This window comes from Pteronotus mesoamericanus, unplaced genomic scaffold (assembly GCF_021234165.1).
Source record: "Pteronotus mesoamericanus isolate MK-2021 breed Mesoamerican mustached bat unplaced genomic scaffold, CSHL_Meso_final contig_134, whole genome shotgun sequence".
NCBI classification, from domain to species: domain Eukaryota; kingdom Metazoa; phylum Chordata; class Mammalia; order Chiroptera; family Mormoopidae; genus Pteronotus; species Pteronotus mesoamericanus.
In genome coordinates, this window is record NW_026555061.1 from 4,914,154 (window position 1) to 4,932,527 (window position 18,374).

The 18,374-nt window shown below is 55.5% G+C and overlaps 1 protein-coding gene across 1 annotated transcript in view; it reads right to left on the reverse strand.

Annotated features, from left to right (window-relative positions):
• The window catches only part of IGF2R (insulin like growth factor 2 receptor), a 98,832-nt gene that overhangs the window by 26,506 nt on the left and 53,952 nt on the right, over positions 1 to 18,374 (reverse strand). Inside the window, exons 14-29 of the mRNA XM_054595553.1 lie at positions 16,227 to 16,364; positions 15,260 to 15,404; positions 14,586 to 14,763; positions 13,848 to 13,963; positions 13,234 to 13,402; positions 11,886 to 12,065; positions 9,333 to 9,434; positions 7,839 to 7,940; positions 6,242 to 6,437; positions 3,448 to 3,618; positions 2,587 to 2,730; positions 2,321 to 2,496; positions 1,980 to 2,067; positions 1,203 to 1,418; positions 326 to 456; positions 1 to 98 (exon numbers count right to left, since the gene is read on the reverse strand). Of these exons, the coding sequence (XP_054451528.1) occupies positions 1 to 98; positions 326 to 456; positions 1,203 to 1,418; positions 1,980 to 2,067; positions 2,321 to 2,496; positions 2,587 to 2,730; positions 3,448 to 3,618; positions 6,242 to 6,437; positions 7,839 to 7,940; positions 9,333 to 9,434; positions 11,886 to 12,065; positions 13,234 to 13,402; positions 13,848 to 13,963; positions 14,586 to 14,763; positions 15,260 to 15,404; positions 16,227 to 16,364 (2,350 nt within the window). The remainder of the gene's footprint in view (positions 99 to 325; positions 457 to 1,202; positions 1,419 to 1,979; positions 2,068 to 2,320; positions 2,497 to 2,586; positions 2,731 to 3,447; positions 3,619 to 6,241; positions 6,438 to 7,838; positions 7,941 to 9,332; positions 9,435 to 11,885; positions 12,066 to 13,233; positions 13,403 to 13,847; positions 13,964 to 14,585; positions 14,764 to 15,259; positions 15,405 to 16,226; positions 16,365 to 18,374) is intronic.

The following is an 18,374-nucleotide window of genomic DNA, read 5'->3' on the forward strand; positions in this document are numbered from 1 at the left end:
TTGAAAGAGCATTCGGTCAGGTCGAAAGGTGGGCAGGCGTACTGCGTTCGCCACTCGAACAAGTAGGAGCAGTCGGACGTCTCCTTGAGGAACACGGGCTGGGGAGGGTAAGGAATGGGGAACTCCTTCAGTTTACACTGTGAGTTTTCAGGGTGAAAACACTAAGGGATGATTATGTTCACTGAAACCTACACAAACAGATCGGGGTCTCAACACAGTCCCTGTAACTAACATACTTCAGTGAAGTCAGCAAGAGCAGTGACGAGCGCACACTCGCTGTGTGACGACAGGAGCAGCGGGCGGAGACGCCCGGGCTCTGGCTCACCTTCTGGGTGCTGCGGTCGCAGTAGAAAAAAATGGTTGTCGAGCGCTGGTACACCTTATGGCAGGTGTCTCCTCCACTGTAGTTCATTTTCAACAGCCCATTCTCATAAGTCAGCTTCTGAGTGAGGAGACCTGTCCAAGAAGCGGCCGGTTAAACAAGGAGCGGCTCAGGAAGTCCCCAGGTCGCCACACTTAGCGTGCCTCACGCACCCTAAGTAAACAGACCACCAAGTACGCCTGGCCCACCGGCCCTGCGTCCCCTGCTCCCTGCCACGTCACAGCAGGAAGAGCAAATCCAGGCTTCTGTCACCCAGAGTGGCGGCATCCCCGACGAACTGCAGGACGGGCAATACACAGACCTTCCTCGGCCTGACCAGCGAAGGGCATGTCACTCCTTCTCCGTGGCCCCTGAGGGCTGCCCGCAGTGCTGGCGGCTACTTCGACTTTTTTTTAAACGTTCTTTTGCGTATCATCACTTGCCTGGCTGTTGAGACGACACGATGACCAACAGCCTGCCCAAGTCTGAGCCACATTGTTTACTAAATGCCCTCCCCTTTGACTCAATTCTAGAAAGCGCTACCTCAGAGCACCCTTTGCTGGCTAGTTCCGTGGGTCCTAAGGCTGCAATAAAGAAGGAGCAAGATCTTAGAATCCATCACTGGTCTTGCTAAATGAGAACAAAATAAACTGAAGTCTGACAACATCTGTTAGCATGTATCCTGGCTAAAACAACCAGAAGCCAGACACGCTGTTCACGAGCTGCTCCACAAGAACACGGCCGTCGTTTTTCCTGCTCAAGGAAGGTGTCCACTCTCACGTAACATCCTCAACACCTAATCCCAACATTCTGCAAGGAGAGCAGAAGAAAACCCAGATACCTGCCACTTTGTGGAATCCCAGCGGCCCCCGCTTTTCCTGGCACGACGAGATCACCTTGGACTTGTCGCTGGTCGAGCAGACGTTCGAGGAGAGCTTCCCGCAGACCCGGAAGTAGTAGGTGTACTCCCCAGCGCTGACGACGGTGTCATTCACGGCCAGCGGCTTCAGGTCATACACGTGGCCATGCCTCGGGTCTCTCACCTCGCAGTTGTCTCCTGCGGGCAGACGCGGGCGAAGGGCGAGCGCAGTTACACACGCGCTCACATTTTCAGGACAAAGTTACACCACTTTTCATCAGACAAGCGGCACCTTAAAATAGGCATGAAACAGATCTCCACATTTATCTCACTTTGTTTCTGTATATACAAAATACAAACTGCCAGCCAAGAGGTTTCTAGAAAAGCTTAGGGCCCTGGATGAAGATCTGCTTGATCCAACAAAACACTTCCCCACACTGATGTGTTCAATGTGAGAAGCCGATAACCCGGCAATCCAGGCACACGGGGGAGACACGCCTGGTGACGCAGGTGATGCCGTGGAGTAAAATAACTCGGGGGTAAAATATCATCCATTCACATCTAATCACCACACTATACATCTGAAACTAGTGTCATATGTATGGCAACTGTAAGTGAAAAGAAAATGCCCTAGATGAGAGTGAAAAAAAGGAAAAGAAAGCGAGCCATCGACTGAGGAGCCCCTCCCAAGCCCGCGTGCGGCCCACAGCACAGCGGTGCACCCCCACCGCACCGTCTTGGAGCCGGCCCTCGCCTCACCTTCCGCTCTGACCACGGGGCAGGCCTCCACCGTCCTCCAGACGAACGTGTACTCACAGTCATCCTTAAGCTGAAACGTCGGCGAGCCCTGTAACCAGAACCAAGAGCTTGCTTCCTTTTCATTTATTTTAAAAAAAAGTTTTTTAAAGTCAACTTTTAACCCCCACAAGGAAAATACACAGAACCATGAACCACACACTAAGACCTGAGGGAAAACAGCACATTCCAGTCAAAACCGTGAAAACACAGGCACGCTTTAAATCCGCCGGCAGACTCAGAGGTCAGTGGACACGGGAACGGAAACGCCAGCACCAAGACACGCGCACCCGCCGCACACGCACCGAGGTCTGCGCACACTCGAGCGTTATCCTGGTGGAGAAGCGCTGGTTCCCGCACTTGTCCCCGTTGACGTAGACGATGCTCAGGGACCCGTTGGCTGCAGCCTGCGGGCTGATCTGCACCACGCCCAGGTTCCAGCTGTTGTCTTCTGACACCAGACAGGACCCCACTGCACTGCCTGGAAGAGCCGGGGATTGGTTTGCCGTGGGGGACGGGAAGGGATGAGAGGGGAGGCCAATGGGACGGGAGCCAGGTGCTCTAAACTCACCGTGGCACCCAGGGATATACGGGAGGGGAGTGCACACGCTCAGGTAGAAAGTCCTCTTCTTCCCATCCACCGACGTGTCCACAGCGATCCAAGGCTTCCTGACTTTGCTTAGGCCACTCAGGTCATACTCGTTTCCTGCCGGGTCTGAAACACACAGGAACACCCGGATACCACTGCCTGCCCGCTGTGGAGCGAGGCCTTCCCCGCCGCCCCCTCCCCAAGACAGATGTGGAACAACCTGACACCCGTAACTAAGTAATGAGGGGGTCCACAGGAGGCCCAGGCTTTTACTCAAGACTCACACCCACCCGGACCCTCAAAGCTGCTGTTCACAGTGATGCGCCACCCATGTGGACCCAACCCAGAGGCTGAGGGGCCCGGGGACACCGTTCGGCATCCTGGGCCCATCTTATGAAGCTTTATCCTCTTTTTGTATCTTCTTCCTCAACAAGAAGCTCTGATAAGTGTATCTGGTTTTTTCCCTAAATTTTCTTCTCTGTTCTTAAGCAGCTTCTGATCCCAAAATACAGCTTTAAACCATTAATTATCCCAGATTCTCACCAAGAGAAATATTCCAAATCTAGGCATCAAAGAAAAAGTGTAACACAAGTGACATGCTGCCTGTAAAATACTGGCAACACACCACACACTCACTCGTTGATGTTCGAGCATACCTACACTCGTGCACAAATACGTGCCCATGCACATACTCATGTGCACCCATGCACTCATGTATACCTTCACAAACACATACACACACTCACACTCTCATGTGCACACACTGATGCACACACACTAACGTGCATGCAATATCCAGACACGTGCACACGCCCCTACTTCTGCCCGGCCGCCAGGCCTTACCCGTAACCTGGCAATCCACCGGAGAAGGCACGCAGGCCAGGGCCGTCTCAAACTCAAAGAACGTGTTGCGGATCCCCCGGCCAGAGTCGATGTCCTGATGCAGGAATCTGGGGATTCCTGGGTAAACGTCATCATTGCAAACAAAGCGGATGATGAAAGCATCACCGGTCCCTGGGGAACAAGGCCAGACTGTGAGAAACCGCAGCCGCCACAGCGCAACCCCAGGACAACGCTTCCACTGGGCACGAGCCTCAGGGCCACCCCTGAGACAATGACGTGCGGCACCAGGTGCTTCAAGGGACGTACGGGAACCGGAGCGGCCGCGCTCATTGCCGCCGGGACATCCGTACAGACAGGGGTTTGCCGGGAACCTCATGCCCGGGCGTTATTAAACAGGTGGGGCAGAAGGAGGGTTACAGTTGTGAGTACGAGAAACAGAGTTTATTCTTGTAGTGCTATTATTGTGTTACCTTGCATACAAACAGCCGTAAACCTACTTTTGCCCCATCCAGAAAATATGCAAGTGCAGCATCTGTTTATCAGTGAAAACATCAGAATCTAACAATGTAACTCTCCTCTATGGGTTTAGTCAACAATATTTACTAAGTTCCTACTACCCAGAGGAGTGAGAGACAGAGTCCAAGCTCCTATCCACTGGCCCCGACAGAAAGCAAATTAAACGCAGCCTGAGACAGCCAGGAAGTGAGAAGTATAAGCAAAGAAAAAACAGGGACGGGCATAAGACACCCCAAGGGTGGTGGGGATGGCGTGTGACAACTTTAAAGGCAGTGCCAGCCTCCCCGAGAAGGTGACATCTGAGCCGATCCTGGAAAAAGGTGAAGAAATACGTCATGTGACCATCTTGAGAGAAGAGCTTTGAGGGCAGGGGAACAGCAAGGACCAAGGCTCAGGAGGAGAGGGTGGGCAGGAACCAGCAGGTCAGAGGACTGAGCGAGGGGACAGTGTGGCGGGTGACCCCCACGGAGAGAGAAGCAGGTGCCTGGCGCCACGGCGAGGGTGCTGCCTTCCGCTCCGGTGCGTGTGCTCAGTGCGCGGAACATCCCTCTGGCTGTCGTGTGGTGGCGAGAAGCAGGGTAGGCGAGGACAAAAGCAGGACCGCCACCAAGAGGGCTCTGGCAGCCTGGGGGCCGTGGTGGCGTGGGGGACTGGAGGCCGCACCACACTGAGGGAAGGGCCCCATGACCACGTGGATTCCCAGGATACTCTGCAGAGGAGACTGGAGCCACGGGAGGTCAAGGGACGAGCCTAAGGCAACACGGGTCGTGCCGATGAGCCCAGCCCCGGAGTGCCAGGGCTGGGCACACCCAGCAGAGAGCGGACGTCGGCGGCTGTAGCCATGCGGCCGAGGCGGCAACCATGTAAGATGCAGGGAATTATTTTCCAAGTTACAACAAAAGAAAGAAATCACACAGAAGCGCCTAAACTAGTTCATTTTAAAACAGCACTCTGGAACTGGAAAGCAGAAGAATTATAAAAAAAGAATACAGCCTGTGGACTTTTGGGGTATCGAGGTGACCGAAAGTCCAAGAGTTTTCTGTCTGTAAAGCAAAGGGTCTCCTCCACCCGGCTCTGGAGTCCTTCTTAATCCCCCCAACGAATGACAAAGAACAAACCTACTTCCTTTTCAAAAGGACAATCCTTCTAAGAGCTGACAGCAGCCCAGACCCATGTTTTCTGTCCTTAGATTTCCAAATTGCCAAGCACCCTCCGCAGGAATCATGAAATGATCCTTTAGCCGTCTGTCCTAGCGGCTCTCTTCCTGATAGGCTGAGTTTTCAGTATCTATCAGCCTGAGGCATGACACATGAAATTAACCACTGACTACAGACTGTCCCGAGTCCCGGGGAGCAGAACCACGCATGGCCCGCTCCCCTCCGGACACCAACTTCCCTGTCCTGAGTTCACCACAAGCAGCAGGAAGAGCCTAGATTAGGAGCCACGCAAGTGTGGACTCAAACCTCAGCCCTGCTGCTTAGGGACACACAGCCCTGGCCAACCACTGCCCTCCGCAGGCCCCAGTGTCCCCACCTGCAAATGGGAAGCACGTTCACTGGCAGGGCCAGGATTAGAATCCTGAGCCTTCGGGCCCTAACCCTGGCACTGCCACCAATGGACTCCCGGCCCTGTCTAGGGCACCGGGCTGTCGCGGCCTTTGTCACCTGTCAAGCAAAGGGTGGCTAGGCAGGGGGCGAGCACACTGCTGAAGGAGGAGAGGCCCGGGCTGGGTGAGAACCAACCAGCACCGTGCACCTGGCAGCTGGCACCCGGCACAAGAAGCCCTGGGCACGGCGCCCCCTCCCAGGCCTCCGACCGCATCTTGCACTTGATCAGACCAAGTTCCTGCTGTTCAGTGCAGTTGCAGAAAAGAGGGAAAATGTTAAGAAATTTAACACAGCAAAACTGCATGTAAAGGTACAATGAAGATTGAGGGGGAGAAAAGGAGGGAAAAAAGTAACTTTATTATCATCACCCGCTTCTTCAGTACCTGAAACAGGATAAAAGGACGGTGCCATTGTCCCACGTCAGAGGGACAACTGAGGAAGGACACCTGGAGAAGGGGCGGGCGGGCGTCCATGGTCTGGCCACCTCTCTAAGTTACAGGATTACGTCGGAGGGGCCCGGGTGAACGCAAGGATGCGTCCGTGGGCTGCACGCGTGCCCAGAGGCGGGAGGACTCTGAGACACTGCAGGGGCACTTGCATCACACTCAGAAAGGGTGACGGTCATAGCGAGGGCACGTGTCAATGACAAAACAACATGGCTCCGGGCTCACCTTTGCCTTCCGAGTGGAGCCCTTCGTAGGTGAGAGTGATAAGGCCCTCGGTGGACAGCTGGAGGCTCTTCTCGAGCCCAACCAGCCGCTCCGGCTTCAGGTCCTTGAGGTCCGCCGGCTGGGTGGGCGCCTCGCAGCCGGAAGCTGGCGTTCCCTTCAGCGTCCCACAGACCGACATCGTGCCGCACACGTTGAACTGCAGGTCAGACGGCAAGAAGTGACTCAGCAACAGAGGCAGCCCAGCTCATGCAGACAAGACCTTGCACCCCAGGCCCTCCCGGGCCGAACAGCCGGGGCCACCACTCCAGCCGCCCATGTTTGGGCAGGGAAGTCCCACGGTTGGTCCAAACGGCCCTGACCATCAACTGCCTCTGAGGCTCGGTGCGCGTTTATGTACACGTCCCCCTGCCTCCCGACGCAAAAAGATACATTCCCGATGATGAAACATTACATATAACAGAGGACACGTGTGAGCTGTAATTTTACAGTATTTTAAGTTGTATTAGAGGAAGTATACATAGCTGAAATCATGTTAATTAACAGTTAATGTGATATCCCTATTCCTCTTAAAGATGCTGGTATCATCCTGCCTAAATTCAGTTACAGTCGCTGTAGTTACGAAATGGGAGTGTAATGCGCTCATCCTCGATGCGAGGACAGGAAGGACAGCCCTGCGTCTGCAGAGCGTGTGCGGACAATGCCAGCCAAGGAAACTCTGGCACTATTACAGACGACCCCCAACTGAGGAAAACGTTCTACAGGGATTCATGTTATCTAGACAGTTCTCTATGGGGTTCGACCAGGTTCTTTGTCTGCCCCCACCCTCCTCATGGGCAGCTACGTGCGCCCTCACCTACTGTGACCCCGTTCTAAACCACGTGGCTTACACCAAACTCCGGGGCGGCCGCCGGGGTGGCAGGGAGGCGCCGAGCACGCAGCGTGCCCAGGCACGTTCCTGGCCGTGGAACGAGCTGTGTGCTCGCTTTTCTGCACGGCGGGCACCTGTGGAGTTCCCCTCTGCATCAAATTTTCATAAAACATTCTCGTGCCAACTTTCTGTTTTCAACATGGCTATTGCTACAAGAATTTAAACAAACCAAAGGTGTTGTCTCCCTTTCTAGCGGCGCTTATTTTACGCCCAATGGCAGAGACGTTCCACCTCGCTGCCCCAGACACACTGCCGGGGCTGTCCATGAAGGCAGCGCTGTCAGAAGGTCCTGGAACCAAGCCATCCAGCTCGTTTCCCTTTTATAGGGCAATGAGACGGCCATTTCCTCCTGACTGTGCTGCGGGCACGGCTCGTTCCACCCAGCGGCCGGCCGCGCCCCCGAGAGTGTTCTGACAAGCTCCGCCGCTCTGGACGCCGCAACATCAGGGCTAACGTATGTTCTAAAGAGCGAAGCCCTCGTGTCTACATGGCGCTGGGACAGGGGTGACACCGTTACCTCATTTCCCCTGAAATCTGAACTCCCTCGTCTCCTCCCAGGTGACAGCTGCCATCCCAGTACCCTAAGAACACCTGCCCTCCCAGTCCCTGGCGGCAGGTAACTTCTGTCCTCACTTCAAAGCAACCGGGAACTCATCAGAGAACTCTTACCAAGAACGTCTTCCCGATGCCAGAGACCACGTAGCCTTGGGAGCTGTTCAGCGGATTCAGGTCGAACACGTACCCGCTGTTGGGGTCCCTGATGGAGCAGGCCTGCGGGAACCAGGCGGGAGGAGGGGCCGTCAGACCCGGTCCCCGAGGGCACAGCAAGCACAGAGCGCCTGCCACACCGGCTCGCAGGATGTCGGGGGCCCCGTGCTCCTCCCCTGACCCCGGCCCGGTGAGCAGTGCGGACGGGCACTTGCCCCAGCCTGCAGGGTGCCCCCACATCGGCCCCGCAGCGGGCGGGGGCAGGGAACACACCTGGGGCCGCTCGATTTACCTGAATGAGGAACTAAGGAGACCACTGCTGGCCTCTGAGGGAAGAGTCAGGAGCAGTAAGAGACCCTTACGTAACGTTTAAAATCAACTTAAGAAAGTCATTTAAGCGTGCTGTTTTCTCTCTCGGGTTAAGTGCACTTGAAGGTGACGATGGGAAGGATAGTGGGGTACCTCATCGCCCCTTCCCCTCTAGGACACGCGGTGAGCACCCGCCCTCAGCCCACGTCTGCGTCCTACCCCATCCGGCACACACAGGGGAAGGAGCGGCGGCCACACCCCAGAGTACCACCTGAGGGATGGGGTGCAGCCTCCTACCCTCCCCGGGACCCACCCTGTGCTGGGGACGTCGCTCAGGTGAGCCTAAGCTCTGCCGTCAAGGGGCCTGCCAGGAGGGAGGGAGGCGGGGAAACAGGCCTCATTGTAAAGAAAAACATCCAGGGCTATGAAAACAGGAGCCGCCCTTGAGAGGTGAGAGAACAGTCGCGGAGCAGCTGCTGGGCCCTGCAGGGCAGGGCTCACCGAGGGCAAGCGACAAGGCTCAAGCGCCCAGACGGCAGCGGGCAGGCGGCCGAGGCAGAGGCGGCAGTGCTAGGAGAGCAGCTGGGATCAGGTTAAAGCCTTGAGTGTCACGGTGAAACAGGTGGGCCGCACCCCGTACGTACCCTGTATCCTGTAGGTCGGGGTCCCCGACCCCTGGACCAGGGACTGGTCCACGGCCTGTCGGGAACCAGGCCAAAAGCGAAGCTCGCCTGAGCTCCGCCTCCTGCCTACCCCCAACCCCTGCGCCCTCTCCCCAATCCCGTCTTCCACGAAACTGGTCCTGGTGCCAAAAAAATTGGGGACTGCTGCTTTAGGCAACAGGCACTGAAATGTTTTAGGTATTGGAGTGATGTATTAGCCACTCAGACGATGGAGATCTCCAGAGCCCACAGAGGTGCCACCGCCACTTCAAAGGGACAATGGGATAAAGAAAAAAGAAGAGACCTACGTAACCAGGGAGCCAGGGGTGGGAGAGGGACGAAGGACAACTTCGGGGAACCTGCTGTCGATGCAGAGGAAATGGTGCCGCGGGCTACAGGTTTGGAGCAGAAGAGACAGAGCGCGGGCAGAGCCGGACGCCGCAGTGGGAGGGCCGGCGGCCCAGGCCCTGGGCGGCACACGTACCTGGTCCGTGTCTGTCGTTATCTGGATGGGACAGGCAGCCTCCGTGTTCCACAGGAATGTGACCACGCACTCCCAAACGAGAGAGAATATCGGGTGGGTATTCTGAAAGGTCAAACCCAGGGTAACGGTCAATCTCAGAAAAAGGAACTTGATCAAAACAAAAGAATCGCAGTCCATTACATAAAAATGGCCAAAAATCTCCTGGCACTTCATTATGTGTCCACCAATAGCCTAGGTGCTTAACGAGCATTACCTAATTATAACTTACTGCCCTCGTTATTCCTGTCGGGGAGCTTTGCCCTCTCAGGCTTGGATGCTAAGAAATCTACCTGAGGTTACGCCAGCAGTAAATGGAGGAACTGGGATCTAAAACCAAGTCTGAGTCCAAGCCCACGCTCTTGAAAATCGCTCCCCACCGAGGGTGCAGAATGCGGTAAGCCAGGATGCGAGACTACGGGAGGTGGCATTTCTTGTACGTAAGCTCACGAGCACCCAACACCGGCCTGCGGTGTGAGAGGTCGGAACAGGGGTTGAGCCATGAGCAGAAGGGGCCCTAAGGAGAATCCTCGGTGCGGCCAGTGTCCCGTTTCTGGACGGGGAGGTGGGGCAGCGGAGGCTCGGTTACACAGGTGTGCCAACTTGTGAAAAGGCATCCAGCAGTTCATACCTTACCACCTGTGCACTTCTCTGGGTGTGTTTCAGTAAGAAGTCCCCAAACACAGGCCACGCCACCTCACGGGGCAGCACCACCTGGCTACAGGCAGGGGCAGCTCCGATCTGTAGCGTTTATGCAACACCAGGCGCTGCCGAGAGGTTCAGTGGCGTTTTTCAACTAAGCCTCGCGATGACCCTTTGCACCGGATTCTGTAATTACCCGGTATCTGCATACAGCTGAGAAAACTGAGGCACAGGCTCACAGGGAACGAAGTGACAGCCGCGTCACCTCCAGCCCACACCTCGCCCACCAACCACCCTCTGGCCTGGGAGCCCCCACCCTTGCAGCCTCACCATCTCCAACAGTAAAATAAAAACACATCGCCCTGCATCTGCCTCTCAGCGTGGTTGTAAAAGCATCTGAGCTTAAACCATGACAGTTCTGTGACTTGTATAACTCTCTGTGGACATGAATGTCATTGTTCATTACTCCCTGGGACCACAACACGCACCAGGCTCTGTACAAGATACAGTGACAGAGTGAACTTGTTCCCAAAACTAAAAAGCTGTCCAAACTAGGTGTCACAGGACTTGCTGGAAAGGCCCAATATCGCCACGGCAACAAGAAACCAGGCAGGGGTGGCGAGGGCCGGGTGGGCAGGGCCCCCAGGACACCCTCCTGAGACTGAGGGAGGACGTGGGGACCCAAGCGTGGCTCGCTGACGAGGCGTGAGTGCCAGTCTCAGCTCTGGCGCCCTGCCTGGCGCACCGGGGGGCCAGGCTCGGCCAGGGGGCAGCTCTGCTCCTTGTCAGAGAGGCCTTCTCAAACTTGGAAGAAATTATCGCTTAGAAAAACATCAGGTGAAGGCAAAAAACAGAGCGCGCCTGGGGTCTGCAGGACTCCCGGAAGGTAAGGAGCCAAGTCCACTGGGCTAACGAGAAGAGGGAACGCGTGTTGCTACTTCATTTCAATGAGGCGACAAGAAGCTGTAAAATACCCTTAAAAAGTGGACTATTAAATAATAAACACGGATTCCAGTACCTCCACTCTGCACTTATCTAACAGCCTGGCAATTATCTGAAAAACACATGACCCACACTTAAGTGTAAAAGTCCAGGTAAAAAAGCAATTCCGTCTGAGATGCCGAAGCTCTGGAGACGGAGACCTGTGATGGTTAAGCAACACTGTGAATATGCTTGAAGCCACTGACTTGCACACCTAAAATAATGGGTAAATCATGAATTTTACATTAAATATTTCTGGCCACGATTTTTTTTAAAGCAACTGGGGCTGTACGGAATGACCCCGAAGCACGTGTACTTGGGGGCTCGCTCACCTTGCTCTGCCCAAGTAAGGAACTCACAGCTAAAAGCCGTCTCTGTCACCTTCCTATAGTTCCTGGTCTTAATATCCTTGTCCTGTTCTGATGGTGAATTAAACACGTCCCTCCCTGTTGGTCCATGGGCCTGAGCTGAACCGAGCCTCAGCCTCCTCTCCTGTGACCCGTGAGGACAGAACCCAGGCCAAGGCCTGTGCTGTTGCCATGACCCTCGGTCATCAACTTGCGAGAACCAACAGGCAGGACGGGCCATGCACCGCAGAGTGATCCTCAGCCTACAGAGCACCGTGCGGTGTGTGCCGCCTACCGGCCACGCAAGAATGGGCTTGAACGGCCAGAAGCACAAAAACACAAAGCGCCGCTACGGGCACCCTGCCTCCCCTCCGACTTCCAGCGCACGCCAGCCTGCAGCAGGATTCACAGCGACCACGCTCCACCGGCCCCCAGCTCATGCGCCACCGGCCCCCAGCTCATGCGCCTCCATGAAGAGACAAATCCCGCAGTCCTGGTCCCGGGGGGCCCCGAGAAGGACCCCATCCCGGGGCGAGCAGAGCCTTACCAGGCTGCCCCGGGAGCAGATGAGGTGGATCCGGGTGGTGTAGGTGGTCTGCCTCCCGTCGCTGGTGGTGCAGGCCGAACCGTTCACGTACTCCAGCAGGAGGCTGCCGCTCTCCTCCACCGAGGGGCCTGTCTTGGCCACACCCAAGTTGCTGATGGAGACAGCCTCCGAAAACGAGCCCTGCAAACAGACACGTCGTCAGGTTCTGGCTCCATCGCCGACGGCGCAGCGGGCTCCGGTTACTCGCCGTGGCCTGCGGTCTATAAAGTCACCGCCAACGCTGAGTTAGTGAACACAGAACGCGCATTCTTACCCACGGGACACATGCGGCTCTGTGTGCTCAGATCTCATTCTGAACATGGTCTTAAAAGCCTCAGAACGACTCACGCTGGTCAATTCTACGGCCCTTTCTTTATGACAGGAAGACGAGGTTCAGACGCGGTGACCTGTCCAAGGCCACCCCTCCAGCAAGCATCAGAGGCAGGGCTCCAACCCATCCGCCCTGCCTGGGCCCGGCCCCCGACCCCCGACCCCATCCTCTGGTCGTCTGCACAGGGAGGAGGCAAGGGCGCAGAGCAGCCTCTTGTCCCACCTCAGTGGGGACGTGCCCATCGGGCCCCTGCGCTCACCCCGCAAATGCCTGGGAAAGAGCTAAGGGTGTGGGTTTGGGGTAACAAATGCAAGTCGCTAGAAGAATCTGCAAATGTGGAATCCATGAACATCGAGCACTGGCTGGCCTGAGTCTCCTGCTCCCACAGCGTGCGCATGCGGGCGCACGCCCGCACCCTGGGGCCCTGCTCTCCACCACAGCTCGCCAGCGCCACGAGACACCAGAGCGTAGGCCAGGGAGAGGACCCCCGACGTGCTGCCGTTAGAGCAGCATGCGCCCACCTCTAAGACACCCTGTGCAAAAGCACAAGGAAACACACCCGAGTGCCGCAGTGACCGCGCTCGCCGATGGCCAGGCGCAGCCCTGTGCGCAGGCGAGGCACATGCCTGGATCTAGCAACTCTCCCTTCTTAGCCAGAAGGGAAAGCTTTTGGAAGCAGAAAGTGTTCTTTACAGATGCCGGCTGGTCACTCAAAGGCACTCTTGGATTCAGGCCAGCTAGGCACCGCCAGGGGCTTCCTCTGCCCTGTACTGTGACCAGAGGCCACCAACTCCAAGGCTCATTTGGGGCTGAATCCGAACGACGACTCACGCACAATCGCACCCACGCACGGCCCGCTCCTACTCCGAGGCCCCCTGCAGCGGCCAGCACTGCTTCGATCTCGGGGAGCCCCAATAACCACGCCCTCCTACTGCGGCACGTGCTCCGAGAGCCAGACGGCTGGGCGGGCAGACTCACCTGATTGTTTTCGTACTTCATCTGGCACGCGGACGCGTAGCGGTCGCAGCCTGGCACGGGGTTCAGAGGCCGGCACACGTTTATGTAGTATTTCCTCCACATACTGTGCTCTCCCGCGTTGTCCAAGGCATACCAGTTTCCTTCACGGCCGCCTTCAGATTTCGCGAGCCTAAAATTTCAAAGCGAAATGAGTGGTTTTGGAACCCACAGGTTTCATTCTGACAACCCACTTCTGAGTCGTCAGAGAAATACAGAACACAACACACCCTCCCAGTCAACGGGAGGCTAGCTCTCCGTGACGCACGCCACCCGCCACCCGCGAGCATACTCGACTTCACTGAGCTCAGGATTCAGCACCGCCCAGCCGCCCCCGCACCTCTGTCTCGGCAAGTCACTGATTTAAATGGTGCAGCTGGAGACGGAGGCTCTGTGGCAAAGACCCGCTTGTACCACCAAGGCTCCCAGACCAGCATTAGAATTCATTCTGCTTAACACTGACCATCTCGGTCCCGCACCCCAGAACCAACTGGACTCCCCGCCGGCGGTCAGTCACGTGCTCCCCAGCAGGGCCTACACAGCCTCCGCACTGCCTGGGCCAGGCGGACCCGCCTCACCTGGAGAGGTCGTACTGCTCCATCGAGGAGGGGTCGGTCACCACGCACTCCAGGGGCTCCTCGGGGCAGGCGTAGCTGGTGTACCACCGGAAGTTGTAGGCGGAGTTCTCTTCCTCCTTAACCACAGACAGGAGAGGAGGGGGAGGGGTGGCAGAGAGAGGGATTTTACGCAAAGCCAGCATCAAAAACGGACAGGCGCATCTTCTATAAACAAACGCTGGAGGAGAGGCAAGTTTATTTTGCCCGCCTCATTTTATTAGAAGGATGAGTGTCCAGTAAAAAAATAAGATAGAAATCTAGTCTCTGTTAAGTGGGAGTGAGAGATGGTTCTGGTGCTGCCATCGGGTTGGTGGGCCATCCCAGGGGCGCGGCCCCTGGGCAAACAGCTCAGGGGATGGAGACTGCCGCTGGGTCCTAAAGCCTCAAGGGTTCGTTAAGATCTCAAGACATGATAGCGTGGCCAGGAAACCAGGTTAAAGATAGCTCTGCTTCTAAATAAAGGGCCACGGCAGGCCTGTGTGCGATCTTGGGGAGCCAGGCAACCTGACAGTTTGTCCCCAGGGGCACCCCAGCTCCTACCTCACCTACGGTGAGGACCTCATCTCACTCCAGAAAGTCACCAGCCCAGTCCTGACACTTTTCTCCTCTCTCCGGCCTCTCTCCGGCCTCCGGAGACGGGCGTCCCCTCCCTGGTGTTGCGTGCAGGCCCACTTGCGTGCCCACCCAGCACATCCCTACCTGGTATTCTGGGACGCCCACTCCAGCGTCTCGGTCACAAAGAAAGGTGATCAGCGTCGCTCTCGGCGTGTGCTTGTCGTTATTATAGGGTGTGCCGTCTTTGTAGTTCAGCTGGATCATCCCATCGTAATAGGAAAGCTTAGCATTGCTCTGTCCCAAGTTCCAAGCCTTGTTATCACTAAAACAAGCAAACGCCTCTCAGAAGAGATACCAAGACCAGGGACCGCCCTGCCAGGCTGGGACACTGGAAGATGGGCTGCCACGCAGGACGGGCGGCCACTGTGACCAGGACTCAGGGCTGCAGACCACCCTGACCCCGAGGGAGGGTCTGCCCGCCCCCACTTGGGAACCCAAACCCACAGCTGGTGGAAGGCACAGCTCACTTCACCTGAACTAGAGAAGGAAGAAACATGTACTTAAATATCTAGCACCTGAGAAGAGCCAGCTGCACAGAAACAAGGCATCATGTGACCTGTCCTTTCCCAAGAGCGTGGCAGCCCCTTCTCTGGGAAACTAAACCCCTGAGTCCCCTGGTGGGTAGGCTCCATTTTCTCAGCGTCTGAGGGCTCACTGCAAAGCCACATGTTAGCAGAGAACACTCCCGATCCTGAATGAAACATCTGCTACACAGGACACCTAAGGAGAAGCCCTAATAGCCGTGCACGGCGACTTGCCTTTTTGATATCTGGCAGGCCCCAGAGCCTGCAGGACAGGGTCCCGCAGACAGGGCGGCGCAAACGTTTATGTAGAAGTCGTACTTCTCGGTCTCAACCTTGTAGCCATCTTTCTTTGTGAGAGGTGACAAGTCAAAGGAAAACCCTGCCAAAGAGCAAAAATAATGCACAGATGGAAGGTCAGCTGGACTACAATCAGGAAGGGCGACCGCAGCCGCAGGCACCGGCGTTCTTCCCAGGGCCTCCGGGGGCAAGGAGACTGAGGCGGCGGGAGAGAGGCTCTTCCCTTCGGACACCAGAGCACAGTCCAACATGTCCCTTGGCGATGTATTCACTACCACAGTACATTGTTAACCCAAAAATTCTACTCAAAGCCCTGGTCAAACAAACAAGCAATGTGTCCAAAGCAGGGCAAGCACCACCCAGGGACCTACGTGACAGGTCTCTCTTGAGGTGAGTTTCTTGGCCAGAATTTCCCTTTCAAACATGACTTACTCCCTTGTGACCCTCAGGTTTTACATTCAGTAAACTTACTGCAACCAGGAATTTAAGGCACATTTTTCATTATCTCAAGCCTCAAAGTTCTGGTTTTTGGACTTTTGGTCAAACAGTATTCATGTCACGTCAAAGCAGGTAACTTCTAAAGCTCTCATAAGAAAGTACTTGTTTAAAAAGCCTATGCAGGCCCTGGCTGGTGCAGTTCAGTGGGTTGGAGTGTCATCCCATAAACCGAAAGGTCACAGGCTCAGTTCCGGATCAGGACGGCAGAGACCCAGGTAGGTTGTGGGTTCTGCCTCGGTCCCAGCACATGCGAGAGGCAACCGCTGGAGGTTTCCCTCCCCGACAGACGTCTCTCTCCCTCCCTTCCCCTCTCTCCATAATCAAGGAGCATGTCCTCAGGTGGGCCTAAGAAACTCCAGGCAGGTCCAGGAGGCCCACCCCCACCGGGTGCTGCTCAGACACACACCTGCCTGGGCGTCGAAGACGGTGCAGTTGTCACCCTCGGTCCGGGACAGCACGCAGGCGGCGGCCGTGTGCCACTCAAACTCGTAGGAGCAGCCGTCCTCCCCAGAGGCTCTCAGCACCGGGGCACTTTCTAGGTCACCTGTCAACGGGGAGGAAAGAACCATTACCAGCCGTTCCCGAAATATCTCCCCTAATTCCACGCATCGTCCTAAGATCCCATGTGAGTCCACACACGTGACGTGTCAAACCTACAGAGGGAGAAGGAAGGGACGGCGGCGGCCAGGGGCCGGGGGAGGGGAAGGTGAGCCAGTGTTTGATGGGGACGGAGTGTCCATCGCTTTGGGGACAGATGGTGGTGACGGCTGCACAGCAGAGTGGATGTGCCCAACGCTGCAGCGCTGCACACTTGAAGTAGTTAAAATGGGGAATTTCATGTAGTGTATATTTTACTGCAACTTCTCAAAAAAAAAAAAATACAATCTTTGTGTTATGTATATTATACCGTAAGTTTTTTTTTTAAATACTAAAAAAAAAAAAGAAAAAAAAGTCCTAGTCCCTGGCCTTATTCTAAAGCTGAGAATGATTCCAAAGGAAGTACTTTAACACGAGGGAAAGAGGACATGTAAATGCACAGTGGCAACCATGGAAACGTGCTATTTATTAATCTAGCAGTAAGGAAAATGGTTAACAATAGTAAAATCAAGCCATCAATGTTGTCCACAGGGAACTCTCAAAAAATTGTAACTGTAACTGTAAAACCAAGAAGAGTATTCACAAAATACTATGCTTGCAGGAACATCAACATATGTGACTAGAGGTCTGATCCTGTGCAACCACTTAAGTAAAGGAAAGACGAGCATGGTGCGCAATGCCAGGGCCCCGGGCAGGACGGGCGGCCGCTCACGGATCCTGGCCTGTAGGGGGCGCCAAGCAGGTGCGTCATCCTTAGGAGGAAGCAGCCACACACAGACCATCACTCTTTAGGGAAACTACAGTGCAACGTCCTCAGACACAGGTGGTTTCTCCATTTCCAGACTGGTTTAGGCAGGTGGGTGGGGGGTCAAGTCCCACTGACCACCACTAAAGATTCTGCAGCCTGAAATCTTGGCACCACCCCTTTTGACCTCATCACCTTGGCGGTGGCCAATGAGAAGAAGAGAAATGGAGAATGTGGGCACACCCCTTGCAAAAGCCACGAACGTTTCTTCTTTTTCTTTCCTTTCTTTAAACGTTCACGTGGCGGAACTTCTGGTCAAGATGGAGGCGTCGGTAGGCACACGTCGTCTCCTCAGGCAACCACAGAGAGAATTACAACTATTTCTCAAAACAATTAACAACCCGAACCTTCAGAAAATCGATCTGTATGGAAGTCTGACAACCAAGGATTTAGAGGAGCCACATCCATCCAGATAGGAGAAGGGGCAGAGACTGGTGGAGACACGGTGTGGCACGCAAGGCACCCCAGTGGCTGCGGTGGCATAGGCGGTCCCACGTTCACATGTGGTAGAGAGACGTTGGGAGGATGCCATGGAAACGAGGGATCCCAGCCCCAGGCCAGACCGCACAGCCCAGGGTTCCAGTGCCAGGAAGATAAGGCCCCAGAACACCTGGCTGTGAAAACCAGTGGGGGTTGGGGCAGCAGAGGAAACTGCTGGCTTTTCAGAGAGTCCGTTTAAAGGGCCTGCATGGACTTTGAACATAGGCAAACCCACTCACTTGGGGAACCGCCACCAGGGCAGCAGCTAGAAGGGCACCAGTCACATACGGGAAGTGGGGGAAATAAGAGAAAACGGGGCGAGTCCGGGCAAGCCTTCAGAAGCCAGGCAGCTGCACTGTCCCCTCTCCGAGCCGTCCCCACGGAAGAGCCGCAAAGTGGCACTGCGGGTTGCCTCGCCCTGGAGATTACCTAAGACTCCGGCCCGCACAATTTACAGGAGCCTTTTACAGAGTGTCAAAGCAGCTCTACCTAATACACAGAAACAAACAGGGAGGCTGCTGAATTGAGGAGACAATGAAATATGGCCCAGATGAAAGAACAGATCAAAATCCCAGAAAAAGAACTGAAAGAAATGGAGATGACGAACCTATCAGATGCAGAGTTCAAAACACTGGTGATCAGAAGGTTCTAAGATCTCACTGAGTACAGCCA